At 39.6% G+C, this 16,446-nt stretch overlaps 2 protein-coding genes across 2 annotated transcripts; one reads left to right on the forward strand and one right to left on the reverse strand.

Annotated features, from left to right (window-relative positions):
* Positions 1-749: 749 nt before the first annotated feature.
* On the forward strand, positions 750-6,852 carry ppp1r8b (protein phosphatase 1, regulatory subunit 8b). The gene is made up of 7 exons (XM_084557458.1): positions 750-814; positions 1,321-1,381; positions 1,728-1,881; positions 2,750-2,967; positions 3,984-4,128; positions 4,422-4,486; positions 4,670-6,852. Exons 1-7 carry the CDS (start codon positions 762-764, stop codon positions 5,021-5,023), a joined length of 1,050 nt encoding a protein of 349 aa, XP_084413584.1. The 5' UTR covers positions 750-761; the 3' UTR covers positions 5,024-6,852.
* Positions 6,853-9,092: 2,240 nt separating this feature from the next.
* LOC311497226 (cytochrome P450 4B1-like) lies at positions 9,093-16,054 on the reverse strand. The gene is made up of 12 exons (XM_084557424.1): positions 15,066-16,054; positions 14,562-14,706; positions 14,415-14,459; positions 14,198-14,325; positions 13,922-14,046; positions 13,613-13,767; positions 13,376-13,482; positions 12,551-12,741; positions 11,063-11,196; positions 10,634-10,698; positions 10,315-10,397; positions 9,093-10,052 (listed from the first exon to the last, which is right to left on the reverse strand). Exons 1-12 carry the CDS (start codon positions 15,255-15,257, stop codon positions 9,875-9,877), a joined length of 1,548 nt encoding a protein of 515 aa, XP_084413550.1. The 5' UTR covers positions 15,258-16,054; the 3' UTR covers positions 9,093-9,874.
* Positions 16,055-16,446: the final 392 nt, after the last annotated feature.

The raw sequence follows: 16,446 nt of genomic DNA on the forward strand, positions 1-16,446 counted from the left end.
TCCTACTCCCCCACCATGTCCTTTTGTAAGCCAGTGACACATGGGGGAACAGGGCTAAACTAAATCATACTGGTAGAAGGAAATGACAGCAACCTCACTTCCTTCTGCTGCAAGGAGAAACTAAACTGAACATCCTCCCACAAACTCTATGACATGACACGGCAGCAGTTCACAGCATCTGACAGAGCCCACACTTTCCAAAATGAACTGTGGTCTTTTGGTTAAAAACCCACCCCCACTCAGTGACACCTTATGAGGTGTAAAGCCATTGCACCAAATATATCCCTCCCAGAAAACCTTTCAGACCGTGGCGCTGTGGCGTTCAAGTATGTACATCTGTTTCTGTTTCTTTTGTTTGATTACAACCCAATCAAGTCTACTGTCAGGACTATGAAAATCCACTGATGTTTCACTGATGAGTAATTTTATGCAGAAATATCTAAAATTCTGGGGGTTGCAAACTGTATGTGTGTTTCACGGCTGTTTTTCTGCAGAACTTTGCTATTTTCATTCAGCATTTTGTCAAGAGGTTGTTTTTGTTCAGAGTTGTTTTTTTCTCTAGTTTGATGTAACTAAGATTAAACTTTTGAAATCTGATGTTTTCTTTAGTTAACTACGTCTAAATTCTGTATAATATAAATCCGCCCAATATTGTGTCCTTTTGCTGTAAATTGGTTGGTAGGTTTACAGGACTACAACTCCCACTGATGCGAAGGGACGTTTACCCAGCATGCAGGTCGGCTTCGAGAGGCTGAAGCAAGATGGCGACTAAAATAAGCAAAGAGGGTCCTCCTCCTTTCGATTGTCCAACATGGTGAGAAAATGCACGTGCTAAAGTTTAAACTGTGTGTTTGTAATGGAAGACGAGACGCAAAAGAGCAGAACAACGCTCATTCAATTCATACATCTCACTTTTGTACAAGAGAGAAGCTTGTGACTGCTGGCGTTAGCATCTGAGCAAGCTAGCAGGCTAACTCGTTAACGGTGGCATTCATTTACGTGGGGTGTTTTCTGCAAGAACGTGCATCATTTATGACATTTTAAAAGGCTCGGAAGAACTAAATTATTACAGCAGTCACTCGTTCCATTTAGTAGGAGTAGGAGATGATTTGTCTTCTGAGACTGTGTCGCTCTTTTTGTAGATGACGACGACTATAAGGGTTTCCACAAGTGTTGAGGTCCAAGTAGTCGTTTTTATGAATACAACTCGACGTTTAAAAAGACAAAACAAAGCGAGCATATTTACTTATTTGTATTAATGATCAGCAGTGCACGTATGCCCATTATATAGACTGCTTAAATGTTTATTTGTGCTCTCAGGGCAGGGAAACCGCCTCCGGGGCTCCATCTGGACGTGATGAAGGGGGACAAACTGATAGAGGTAAAGGGAATCTCTGAAATGCTGGCCCAGGATGCAGTGGTCTTAGTATTTAACGTTGTTGTACACTTGTGATAAAGTATGTAATGGCTAATAATGTGGGTGTTGAGTTACCTGAAAGCACCAGATACAAGCCTGACAGCCTGATTTGTCCCAGATGTCTTGCACACTGGGATGATCTGTGGCTGCACGGCTTCAAATGGTGCGAAAGCAGCATCAGCCCTGGGATTTAAGCTTTTCAGTGGGAAGCAACACTGTTGAGTTATGGCTCAGAGGCACAGAGATCTAACTGTAAACCCTTCACGAGTTGTTTTAATGAATAATTCATTGTACCCGTATCTCCTCGTAGAAACTGATCATAGATGAAAAGAAGTTCTACCTGTTTGGGAGGAACCCCGACTGGTGTGACTTCACCATTGACCATCAGTCATGCTCACGTGTTCATGCCGCCCTAGTCTACCACAAACACCTGAAGAGGGTCTTCCTCATAGACCTCAACAGCAGTAAGACCAGAATCACACATCATTCACCACACATCAGAGAATCATTTTAAGACTCTGAAATGAATAACACTGATTTGCATAGAAAAACTTCACTGGCTAATATAATTTACTGCTAATATACGCTGACTTGCCAGTTCATTAGGCACGCTAGAGAAAATAAATGCATTCTGATGTAACAGTCTTGAACTAAATATCCCTTCATGATGGTTCTAACCTTCAGTTTATGTAGAAACTGTGTCAGAAAGGTGGTAATACAACAGTAGGATCATTTTGGTAGATGTAGTTTGTGGTGCTGTTAAAGTGAATTGAAGTGAAAATAAAACCGTCTATCACAGAGCCTCTGAGGCTCTGTGGATCCACGCTGTAGCTATTTTCAAAGAGACTAGTTGAGTAAATAATGTGCAGGCATTACAGCTCAGTTTAATTTAGAAGCCTTTTCCTTGCATTCCTTATTTTGGTTGCCACACACTGCCTGTGTAATTAGTATTTTTTTCTAACTTCATGCTGTCAAGGTTTTCTTGTGTAGCAGTCGTGTAGTCTCCCTTGTGCTGTGTGATGACTGACGCACCTGTGGCTCCAACAAGCCACTTTTTCTGATAACAGCAACTTTGCAGTAAAGAGGATGTATCAGACCTGTGGGAATATAAATATCAACATATTATAATACATTATAATCAAAGTTTGAGTAAAGTGATCATTGTAAATAATAGACGATTCAGAGAAAATAACGACAAGGTACAATTGTCTTAATTGATGCTTTGATTGGTTCACAGGACTGTCTTGGAGCACTGCTCTTTCATTGGTTCATCTCACAGGCTTAGTGTCTGTCCTGATATACTCACATCTTATTTGATTGTCACCATTTTAGCACACGGTACTTTCCTGGGACACATCCGCCTGGAGGCACACAAGCCTCAGCAGGTTCCCATAGACTCTACAATATCTTTTGGAGCCTCGACACGAACCTACACCATCAGAGAGAAACCCCAAACCCAAGGCAGTGCTGGCACAGGGGACAGTAAGACGGGGGATGATGAGGAACTGAAAGGACTGCTTGGGCTTCCAGAGGAAGAGACAGAGCTGGAGGTACATTAAGTTTCTATATTACTATGTACAACAAAAGGAAGATATCCATTCAGTGATTTGCTTCAGGTAGACGTATGAGCAAATAATTTGTACTAGATACAATTTTTTAAACCTTTAACTGCTACTCTGGGCTTCTTCTTACCCTACTCTACAGTATGCATTGTTCATTTTTAGTCATCGTAGCTACTAGCTACAAAAATTAATGTTATCAATGGATATGCGATTGGTCTTTGGACTGATCAGTATGCAAACACTTTGACAATTCTTTGTTACCCTCTCCGGCTTTACGTAAATTAATATGCAGAGAATTCACGTGCCTTAGATTCATGGTTTGCAAACTCAGGTTTTTCTTTTATATGTCAGAGTAGTTCTTGCCCACACCTCTGCTATTGTTTCAGTCACTGTACCTCAGACATGCCAGCTACTGATAAGTATTTAAAAATGTTTGTGGATGTAATTATCCAATAGGTTTGCATACTTTTACTGACCCATACCGTTAATTTTGAATGGTGCAGACAAGTATAATGATTCATCTGTCGTGATTTATAAATAGATATAAAGTTAAAATTATGCAAAGCTACAATCAACTGGTTCATCTTCGCTCCATCCATGTAATTAATATGTTCATGCAAAGACCCCTGTCCAAATTTTAAAGAACATCAACTTTGTAACGATCCTAATTACAAAAATCAACTTTGTAGTAATGAGGATGTATCAGACCCGTGGAAAACTAATATAAACATCAACATATTATAATACATTATAATCAAAGATGAATGAGCGTGGTCATTGTAAATTATATATAATAGAGTGTTGAGTAAAAATACAGTCCAGATAAAGTATAATATTAACATGAGAGCTAACTGTTCAGTGGCCCTTTTATGTCAATTGCCCATTTATTTACAAACTTGTGTTTTCTTCTCCCATGGGTTTATAATACCTTATTCCTGTGTATTTCCTGGTATAAATACTGCAACATTAGACATGTCTTTCTTGTGATGCCTGTATCCTGCCAGAACCTGACCGAGTTCAACACAGCCCACAACAAGCGTATCTCCCTCCTGACCATCGAGGAGGGCAACCTGGAAATCCAAAGGCCCAAGAGGAAACGAAGGAACTCTAGAGTTACCTTCAATGAAGAGGACTCCATCATTAACCCAGGTACAAATCAAACTAGAAAACCATACTATTACATTATTAAATTCTCTTTGTTTTTACTGATAAAGAATTTTGTTTTGGTTAGATTGTCATTTCATTTAGCCTTGTTGTTCCTTCCAGATTCTTGTGTGGAAGTTTCAAGCGGTTAACTGGAAAAGAACGTGCATTTAGACATTTTTAGTTTTGACCCAAGCTACTTTTTAAGTTCCAAACCAAATTGACTCTTGGTTGAATACAGTTTCCTAAATTTCCTCAAATTTGAATTGTAACAACTGTTAATTGTTAAATACTTGCAGAGGACATTGACCCCTCGGTTGGACGCTTTAGGAATATGGTGCAGACTGCAGTCGTTCCCATCAAGGTAAGTGTTGTTTGATATGATTCAGTGAATACATTTAACTGTCAGTATCTAAAGTATACGTAGCTCACTGGGTGAACATGGCACTAGTATTCCTAATGTATATCACATTAATTAGTTGTAATGGTTTGGCTGTATGACCGGGCCCAAGTATATAAAGTTAATATTCTGCCATTCCTGCTGTAGAAACGGAGATCAGAGGGACAAAACACTCTGGGTCTTGATGACTTCAATTCAAAACGCCTCCACGGCTACAACCTAGGTGGTGGTCTCTATGGGGACTTGCCTCCCACCAGTCATGAGAACCAGCCAACGGGAGCTCCAGGAGGTGCTGCTATGCAGGGAGGGCTTCCTCTACCCTTCCCTAATCCAGCACCAGAAGTAGATCTGGCCCCAGATGCTCCCCAGCCGCCTGTCACCCTCAACCCCACACCTGTAACAGCCCCTTACTTACCAGAGACCCACAACGAGCCACGCAAAAAGAAGTATGCCAAAGAAGCTTGGCCCGGCAAGAAGCCCACACCTTCACTACTCATCTAACCAGTTGGTTAAAACTGCTGTCTCTCAGGTTACCAGCAGATACATCAGGGACTGTGACCTGGATGAAGTGGAGCCATCCACTTTAGTTTTTTTTTTATATTTGTTGTATTATTCATTGTTATCACAAGGAGACACCACATAGCTTCCCTGTGGTCTGTCACAAGATATCATTTACATTACTAAGTCAGCAGTTGATAAGTCGTCCGAAAAACAGCAGAATCTTGCTGATTGCAAACTAAATGAACTAAAACTATATGAGACTTGACAGTGAGAATTTGAGCATCAGAGTGGTGGTTAAGATGTGCTTGTATGAGTGACAGGGTACGTGGACATGATGGGTCACTGAGTTGTGTTTTTTATGGATTGGATCGTAGAATGATGTAAAGCTGTATTTTTTTCCACAGTTCATGATATTTCTTTTCATCCCTAAAGAATATTGACAATGCTGTTAAAAATGACTTTTATACAAGATATAACTGATATGACTGTGTGAACATCAGAGACTCTATATGTGAAAGGAATGTCTGTCATAAACAGGGCTGCTCTTGTTTTGGAAACTTATCGATACAGCGCTTGACTCTGCAGGATTTTAATTCCACATAATAGACCAGTATGACATTAACTGAAGTGTGCTGCATTTTTCCTGCAAGCCACTAGATGGTGACTTGTGAACAAAGGTCAGAGTTTTCTTTGAGTCTTGGCTGCAGCTTTTCTGGTGTCATTATTTATGACCTGTTGCACTAACCTTAACCAGAATCTATGTGATGTGCCGCAAGTTTCTATTAGCTCAATTTGAATTTCCACGCAGGTAAAAGCCATTCACCCTGTCCTAAAACAACACTGATCCCATTTGCTTCTTTTTTTTCTTGTTAAATTAAGTTTTAAATGGTTTGTTTTCCCAGCATAGATCAACTGTGAATATAAGGATTTTGCAGTTTTCTGTGTCCGGCATTTAATCGACTGCAACAGCAAAGTAGTAACAGAATATAGCAGGATGGATTCTAGCACAATAACAAATACCAACTTTACTACAAAATAAAAGGTTAGTAAAAACAGTTGGCTTTGGATTTAGAATGTTTTAAGGGTCATGTAGTATGATAACATCTTTCACAGGCAGTGGTGAAAGTTTGCAGTTGATATATAATATTTTCAGCAAATGAGTTAACCACCTCAGTCATGTAATAAACTAATTGGTGTAGTTCAATGTTAAAGGTCCCATGAAACATTATTTGTTATGTGCTATCATTAGGGTTTTTCTTTTTTGAATGTGAACGGCACAGAGGTGAAAGGAAGTAAAAGGGGGACGTGTTATCTGCGATTGCATCTGGCTGAAATCACACCAACGATGCTTTTGACCGCAAGAAAACCACAACCCTTTGTTGTATATGCAATTGTGACAATGGTGGTTAGCCAGATAGGTTTCAAAGCGAAGTGTAAACTAATGAGCTAGTAGTTAAATGAGGTTGGTTAAGACTGGATGGTCTTGGCGGTCACACTTAAAAGGTAGAGTTACCCACACATAAAATGAAAACCTGATCGCGAGGACATGTTCACTGAATTTTACAAAACGCGTTGGAATGATTGAATGGTTTATGGTACCTCTAAGTTCTACCTTGTAGACCATAAGGTAATCCAAAAGATAAACTGCTTTCCAAAAACAGCAGTTTGCCACAAAATTGATGTTTTATGGGACCTTTAAATGTTGAAAATCTGAGATCAAAAGAAAGGATACTTAATTTTTACAAACTGCTTGTGAATTTTTGTTCTTGTGGGTGTGTGGATTTTGTATTGATATGACTGTAAATAAAATAAAAATGAATTACTTTTGACTCATACGCCTTCCTGGCCCTCTTTGATACTTTTAGTTTCACCAGGTTTATGCACAACCCCCCTTGTTGCATTGTTACACCACTGGCCTGAATGTTTCCTGTGGAATAGTACTGTCTGGCTCCTCTCACTGCAGAGACAGATCCTGAAACTGTACCAGTGACACAGCTTTGTACAGTGTTCTGGACTTGCCATGCTTTCTGCTCAAACTAGATGGTCAAGAAGTTTCCTGAAAGCATGTTCTGAAGTAGGCCTGTAGGTGACTGTCCACATCTACAACAGCATACATTAAGGAGAAGGAGAAGTAAATAACATTGACCATCTTGTGATAATTCAATATTCTGCTGGGAAACTTTTGGACCTGGCATTCATGTGGATGTTACTCTGACGTGTACCACCCACCTAGACCAGACCAGACACCTGGGAGCTGCCATCCCCAGCAGAATGCAGTCTGAGACAGGCGCACACACAAAAACGGTTTAGGAACAACTCAAAAAACATGGGTGTTGACCTGGCCTCCAAATTCACTAAATCCCAAACTGATCAAGTATCTGTGGGATGATCCACAAAGGTCCCTCCCCTCAACCAATAGGACCCAAAGGCCCCCACTAACAACATTCTGTCTGAATGACTGAATATTTATGTTTTCTCTCTACTGCAGGCTCAATCCCAAGAATTGAGCTCATGTACTTAAATAAAACGCATCATAATTAATGACTCTCACAACCCAGAGATGCTTTTAATTGTTTTAGAAAATGTATGAACTTGGAATTCTTACACCCTTTCTCCTGACATCAATTTGCAAATATACTGTAAATTTTGCAGTTCACATATGAAATATGTCTTTGAACACAGTGGCATAAACAACAAACAAAAACGAAAAGAACAGAAGAGTTTACGGGCTCAAACAAGTAATCAACAGTAATTGGTGGTCGGTCCAATTTTAAAGGTGCCATGAAAAGTTATTGTTTCTTGGTTCAGTGTTGAAGCTTTTCTCTTTCAAATGTGGACAGCACAGAGGTGAAAGAGTAAGATAAACAGGGGGACGTTATCTGCATCACTTGTGTGTGGCTGAAATCACACATCTGTGCTGTGATCACACTATATGGTATGTACCATGACCACAAGACCACCACAACACTTGAATTTGTCATTGTGCACGATGTGTTTAGTCAGTCAGCTTTCAAGTCTTGGTGTAAGCTAATGAGCTGTTAGTTATAATCAATAAGACTGGATGACCTGAGTGGTCAAACTAGAAAGCTGGAGAAAACCACACACAACAGAAAACAGACTGGACGGAGATATTCACAGAATACATAGACATTGAAAAAGTGTGTTGGACCAGACTTCCTCTACCTGCAAGCTCTACCTGGCAGACCTCAAGTTAATCCAAAAATATGTACACACCGTTTTCCAGGAAGGGCAGTTTATTTTAAGGAGATTACTACGCTGCTGATGTTTTGTTCTTGTATGTGTGTGGATTTTGTATATGACTGTAAATAAAAAAGAAATGCACTATTTTTGGCTCATATGAATCTCTTATCCTCCTTTAAACTTGCAACAGAGATTTCTAATGTGTCAGATTTGAAGCAATACAAGCTGGTGCTTGTTATACTGATGCATCAACTTGTTGGTCTTGCTGTGAGTAATTACTGATGAAACTGTTTTTTCTCACTGCAATGAGAGATGCTGAAATGTACTAGTGACTTAAGCACAGCTCTGTCTCGTCCAGTACTTCTTAGATGTGGGGGGCGCGAGAGACGGGGTACTTTCAGTGTTAGTGTCTTTATTCACACTTGAACGATAAAGTCACTAGGTGGCAGCAGTGTTCAAACGAATCAACAGGCTGCCTGTTCAACCCAGTAGAAGAAGTATTCCTACACAGGAACACCGGTGTACGGAGGTGACGGACGGTATCGCACAGTCTATCTATGGTATCGCCAACAGGCCACTCATTTTCGTGAGCGCAGCATCAGTAAATAAAAAAAGCAGTGTTAGCCTCGTACAACGTTGCCCACCACATCGCAAGGTGCAAAACTCACACGATATCTCATTTGCACCTTTTTCTCTATACTCATACAGTGGTTTGTACAGATAAATAATTATTGTCAATAGTATTTAAACTGAGAACCACTGGTCTAATTTCTAGGCTTAGTTGTACCCCTTCCTACTCACACTAGAGGTCAAAGAGTGGTTAAAGAGGTCTAAGGCCTGGTTTACTGAACACATACTTAATCTGTGGTAACAATGAGCACAAACCGACATTTTGTTTTTATTCTTAAATCAGCAGCCATCTCAGAGGTTTGATTAAACCTCAGTTTAATCAAGGGTTACAGTAAGGACAGTAAATCCATCAGACCTTCATTGCACTCATTATATAATCCTTAAATATAATTGCATAACACTTGCCTTGATAGCTATCAAATAGCCCAGACTGAGATCAAAATGTGATGTTCTTGATTTAGAGCCTGCTGTATTCCTAATCCCTAAGACTATACTCTCGAGGTAAACACTAACCTGATATCTCAAAGTACTTTGGACCTAGTACAAAAGAGCTTATGCGAGACAGACAAATTACTTTTCTTACAGGTCAAATGTGAAGCTTCACACAATGTCAGTAAACTTAGGTAAAGTTTAACTACAGTTTAAAAGAAAATAAATTCATTGGACATGGAAAAGAGGAAGGAACATGGGTCACTGTGTATCAGCTCAGTTATACAATATGTTTGTTTTAATTGATGTTAAGCAAGCAACCATAATTAAAATACACTGAGAGCCATGACCTTCTAAAAGAAAAATATTAAGTAAACAGATTTCTGAAACACTTGGAAAGAAAGGTGCACAATGTCAGTAGGAAGTTGTAATTACTTTTACAACGTAAAAGTACCCAGAAAAGGGTAAAAATGTGTCAATAAAAAGTCAGTGTTTCAGAGTGAGAGACTGTTGCTTCTTCAACGGTTACAAATGATGATACTTCAAACTAAATAATGTACTAGATAATATTTTCCCTGCGGTTATTTCCCTTTACCCCTGTGCGTTTACAGGTTTGATCCTGATGTGAATGCCATTGAGTGAGCGAAGAACCAGTCTAGGAATTAACTTGGGTTCCATAGTGGGCTCTTCTATCAGATGGTACCGCTTCAATGTCAGGGCCGTCACCACTTTCATCTCATTCATAGCAAAGTTCTGACCAATGCAGTTTCTGAGGGAGGAATGCATAAGGGAAAACAAGGGTTGTATTATCGAATGTTGTTTCAAACTGGATCAGTCTCAGGTTACACTGAGTTCACCCATCCTCTACTATACTCTGGCCTAATTTTTTTATAGTGTCGTTAAAAAAGAAGCTGGTGCCAAGTTACACATTCATTTGCTTCAGACTGTTGTCAGATAAATGAGTAGACAATGACTAGCCATAAACTGAGAACATTATTCATATGGTTTCACAGTGTCAGCTGTATACAAACCTTGGACCAGCTGAGAAGGGGACAAATGCATGAGGCGACCTGTTGGAAACATTCTCTGGCAGGAATCGCAGTGGGTCAAAGACCTATCATAACACAAGGTGGAAAAAAACGTCAGTGTAAATCACACATTTATAATTACTGTGTCCTAATGACATTTAGGAGCTGGAGGTCACTATGATGACTAAAGTCTTCTATTATTTGACATCTGACATATAAGCAGGGTGCTGACAGACTCCACTGATGTTATTTTATCAACGATGTTATTGCTGTTGTACACCATGTATTGAGTCTTTCACAGAATGAAGTCATTTTGACCTACGTTAGGATTTTCCCAGACAGTTGCATTTCTGTGCATCGCAAACACACTTGTTCCAACACGAGAGCCTACAAACGAGAAAAAAAGGTGTGGTTTAGGATTTTGCAGAGGCTGTCCACATACAAAGTGAGAGTCTGTCTTCCATGACTGCCCAGTGTTTTACTATGCAGCCTAACACAGGGGAAACCAACAGGGAAACCAACTTAGGGAAAAGCTGAATGAAAGCATACAGAAGAAATCTGAAATATTTCCATCTGATAGAATGAACACAGATAAACCATACAGAGTTTTTAAATAGTTCACTCAATAATGAAACACAATGGAAACCTATAGTTATTATCTTAACTTTTCCCCCTGCGGAGTAAAACTTTTCTAAAAACTGTACTAAAATAAACATCCTAAATGACTCTTGTAGATTCAAACATCACCTACCTGCCGGCAGAGTCCTTCCATCAAAGAAAGTTACGGGTTTGGTGGTTCTTCTAGACATTCCTGGTACAGGAGGGTAGAGGCGAAGGGATTCTTTTATGCACATTGTAGTGTATGGAATTTTACTGAGATCCTCCCTTAAAATAAGAAGATAGACATGGGGTGTTAGTGACCAATAAAATGAGAGTCCATACAGTGGGTGTAAAATGTCTATACATTCTCGTTAAATGGGCAAGTTTCTGTGATGTAAATAGATAAATCATATCAGAACTCGTGCGGAGTGTTTTTAAAACAACCTATGCAATTCCACTGAAAGTTAGAGTTAGCAGGTGAACCATATGACTAGTGGTTCAATCCCCACTGGACCCCTCCAAGTTCTGACTGAACCCCCGGTCCCTGGGACTGGTGTGTGCTAATGTAGACAATAGATATGTCATTGCGACTATAAACCTTTTTGAGTAGCACTAGGTAGAAAAGAGTAGACAAGTCCATTTGAAGCACCTTTTAATTCTGTTAAAGCGCTTTGTACATCTTGATTTGGTAATATTTTTATACTTTTCTTGCAAATAACGTTTCCAATCTGTCAAATTGTGAGGACATTTCACCATTTGTTGTTTTGCGCCATATGTACCTTTTAAAATTTGAGGCAAAAAGTTCAGTCTTTGTCTTAAGAAAGTTTGTCTTGCTGTTTATTCTGGAGGTGCAACAGATAAATGACAGACTGACAGACATCTAAAACATTTTTTCAATGGCACGCGATCTACCCGCACTACCTTTGCGATAACAATGATCGATGTACTGGGCACTCCTGCTTATTTGTAGATTATCCTAATTTACACAGGATAATCTATGTGTTTCATTTTTATCTTTGCATCCCATGGGGTTTCAGTGGCATAACATAGGATGTTTTTTTATGTACAAAGTTGTCATATGATTTCTGGTATTTATTTTTGATTTACCATGGATGTATACACCCACTTGCCAGTTTATTAGGTACAGTACTGAAAACAAATGTATTCTGATGAAACAGTCCTGCACTAAATCGTAGCTTCATAAAGGTTGTGGTATTCAGGCCTTGTTTAAAATAACTGAGGGCTGTCAATTCAACTGTGTTTTCATTTTGCAGGCTGTGGTTTGAAGTACTATTGAATTGTTTTATGCTGACACATTTCTATTATTTTGACAATACCATTGTACTCGGTGGGCGAGGCTAAATAACAGGAGCATTTAGTGTTTACTTCACCGAAGTTTAACGACACCACCAACTACATTCTTTAAAATAAATAATGATAATGAATTACCAGTGAAGGGTTTGGTGCAGGACTGTTATATCAGAATATGGTTGTTTTCACTATTTTATATAATGAACTGAGGAGTGTGTATAGACCTTTTATACACACCGTAGCTGAACCAAAGTGGCTTCTGTGGCAAAGAACAGCACTGTGCTAGACTTGTTACCATATTTTAATACTTTCATTGAGCAGGCCTTACCACTCCATTGTGTCTTTGCCATCCAGTGCCTCTATAATCTCATCCCTGCAAATCTTCTGGTGTTCTGGGTGGCAGGCAAGGCAATAGAGGATGAAAGAGATGCCGCTGGCTGTGGTGTCATGACCCTCAAACATGAAGGTATCCACTTCTGCACGGATATCCTCATCTGACAGACCCTGCTGATTCTCATCCTTAAGACATAAAAAATTCAAGCATAAAATAAATTAGCGATATACATGTTTACACTACTACTACTATTATGACTTTGACTTCAAGCTTCAGTCTTTTTGCCTGCAGGTTAAACGTACATGGACAGTCATAGACATGCCAAGCTGAGAAGGATAAAGTGACACAGGCCCAGGAAGCTTAAGGAAGTTTACATGAATTTTGGATAGCAAATTGCGTCTTATATTGTCTTAATCAGACTCTGTACAAAGAATTTGGGCTTTTGTCACAGGACCTCTGCTCAAGAGGCCAAAAATGCTCTAACCACTGCCTTTGTATGAGTGGATATATATATGCTGTATACAGCCATCTGCGCTTGCTTTACTGTTTATTATAGCACATGCTGCTCAAGTGTTATGCTACTTCAGTTTTATCCATGACATATCATTTTTAATGGTATATATATTGTTTCAGGGTTCTATGCCTTGATAGTTGGTTGTATACTGCACAGTGCGTTGCTGAATAGCGCTACTTTAATGCTCTTATTTTCTATAAAGCACCCTGTAACTGTTTACTCACTTAAAGGTTTGTAATTTTGTAAGTTTTGTAATCCAATCTAAGAATGTGTAATTGTGTGAAATCATATAATACATGGCATACTCTTGCAAAGAGAAGGATGTCCAGAAAGTCCAAGTTTCTCTTTTTCTGTATGCGGTTTAGCTCCTTTTCTTCTTTTAGTGCTTCTTTCCTCTTTCTTATAATTTCCTCTTTAGGAAAAAGAAAAAAGGTGATGGATTAATCATTGCAGATTTACTCTTGAGATGGATACACTATATTGCAAAGTGATAGTCCAATTGATATCTGGCAGGTGTCCATACTGTTATTAATCAATCAAACCTGTATGACTGTGCGCCACCTTCTGTGCTTTCCTGTATCTGAAACCATGTGGGCTCAGGTAGAAGATGAGATTACTGTGGTATGGAAACGTCCTGACTCGCAGGTTTATCATATTAGTGAGCTCATAAACTGCTTTGATGTATGCATTTGTTCCCCTGAAATGACAATGTAGACAAACATTAAAAGCTACATTTCCGCCTCTAGTGATTAAGACAACTAAACTGATTTTGATTTACACAGAAGCATGAAACACAGAAGAACACAGAACTAAAACTGGGACTTAAAAATAAAAATGTTTATATGAATCACCCTTCTGTCTGACAGTTGCTGTCGCAGCTGAAGGCACACTTCAAAATGCTGTCCAGTGTCATAAGACTGACGTGCTCAAACAATTCAAAAACCTCATTGGTGTTTGCATAACTTTCCCATTTGTCCTGGCAACAGTGAGAGAACAGATGTGACATCTCAGTGGGATAGGGAAAATACTCCTTCACATTTTGACCTAAAATATGCACTCCACAGGCCAACAATGTGTTGCGTTATCTTGTACAAATTGTGATTTACATGACTAAACCATTTACATACCAGCATAGTTTTAGCAGATTCGGCCATCAGCTTAAGGTATGGTTTCAAAACATCATAATGGAAACCTGGAGTCAAGAGCCTTCTATGGCGAAACCACTTCTGACCTTCTGTCACCAATAACCCATCTCCTGCAGACAGAAACAGACAGTGTGAGTGGAAATGACAAAAAACACTGTAAAATTACGACATATTGTGTAGAAAGGCAAAGCTGTCTTACCTATCCAAGGCTTAATAAAACCATATCCCAGATCATCTTTTGGCTCTATTAGGAAACAACAAAAATCACTACAATACTCTCTGTGTGCTATAATCTTGCCTCTGGCTTGGTAAAACAACGATATGAATACAAATATTGATCACGCACCTGCTGATGTCAGGATGGTTTTGACATAATCTGGATGGTGAATGTTGATTATACAAACGGAGGGACCAAACCACATTGGGAAAGCGTAAGGGTACTGCTGTCCCCATTTCACTACCTTGTACATGTCTGTCCCATCTTGTTTGAACTAAAAAAAAAAAAAAAAAACACAACCAAATAAGGTTAACATTCCAGTTACAGTTACAAGTCTGCAGACTTGAATATTCTGTCCATACTGTGATGTTGGCCAACTGTGTGTCTCTTATTTGACGTGACAACACTTGCATTTCTAACTTCTAGTTAAATTAGAGCAGACACTACAAGTTGTAATCTTTCATTAACATTCATCATTAACATTTTATTAAAACTTACAAACACTTTATAAGACTATCATAAATCGTTTTTATACACTGAAATGTCAAATATTATTTAAACCATTGCTTTGGCAATTTGCCACTGAAAGTGCAAGAGCTTCAAAACTACAGCTGCTGCTGGCTTAATAGTTACCTCCCAAACATGTCCAAACAGCCAGTGTGCCGGTGGCCCTGGAAAAGCTTCGATGTTTCGCAGCACTTCCTTTCTTTGGACGAGGAACATGGTCAGTTTAAAGACGACTGCCAGCAGACAGAGGGTGGCAACCAAGTAATGCATATGAGGCCAGCCCAGCTGAAAATTCACGAACGCTTCTGTCAGCTTCATGTCGACGGTGCTTCGCTGGAGAAGACTCAAACGCTACACCACAAAGGGTGACCTGATTGTATTTATGCAAACTTATGCAAGGGTAGATCCTCCTAGTGTCGCTGGGCGGATCATGTTGTTGACCAAATAGCAGCCTTACGCGGTGTCGCAACGTCCACTAACACTGCCAACACTCCCGATTTATGCGGGAGTCTCCCGATTTTAAACAATTTCTCCTGCCCTGCTCCTGATTTGTAATTTCTCACGCTATCTCCCGATTTTAAAGTGAAATGAGTCAATGGTGTTTCATGTGTCCTGGTACCTGACTACCTGGCAACCCAAACAAAACGCTCCCATTCGTGTGCCAAACGAAAAATATTCTTCAAAGTTTCAATTTGCGTGGTGTGACACATTCACCTTTGTCGTCGCGAGTCACGTGTCTCCTATGCGTCTTGTAAACTGTGTCGGGGCGACTTCCGCGTGGAACGCGGACGGAAAAACGATGTTGTGCTAAACGCAAACAAGCAGTGGAGGCACACTGCGTTTCAAAAAATCGACTAGCGACAAATCTAGCAACTTTTTAGGGTGTTATAGGAGACTTCTGGAGACTATGACGTGACAGGATGCATCGTTCTTACTCTTTTCAACGTGGCTGTAGGCTACTCAACGAGCAGCGCAACCGTGGGCTAAAGGACTCACAGGCGGCTCCGCGTCCCGACTGCAAATGAAGCCGCCGCTTCATTCTGTGTGTGTGTTGGTGTGTCTGTTTGTGTGTGTGAAGCGGGGGCTTAAAAAGTTAACATCGTTTTTTGTATTGTTAATGTATAGATTGTAAACGCATAAATAAATGTTAAAAATGGTATGGTTAAAAAAGACCTTGATGTGTACGCTCCTAAGTGAACCATAAGATTAAAAACCAAACCAAATTTAAGAAAAATAAAGCTAAGTCAGAATTGCAAACCTAAGTAACTAAGTAAAAAAAATCTAAGTAACTCTGTGTCAGGTATACATTCAACCAAGTCTCACCAAAAGCATTCAGTCTGTGAGAAACAATGGGACAGGCAGTCAATCAGAGCAGGCTCAAATTGTTAAATGTGTATACTGCCACCTACTGATAGATATAGGACACTGCCTCTGTAGTTTCACACTAATCTTAGTAGTTCCAGGTTCAAACCATAAGACTTCCCGAAGACGCTTCAAATGAACAGAA

The sequence above is a fragment of the Chelon labrosus genome (assembly GCF_963514085.1).
Source record: "Chelon labrosus genome assembly, chromosome: 12".
Lineage (NCBI taxonomy): Eukaryota > Metazoa > Chordata > Actinopteri > Mugiliformes > Mugilidae > Chelon > Chelon labrosus.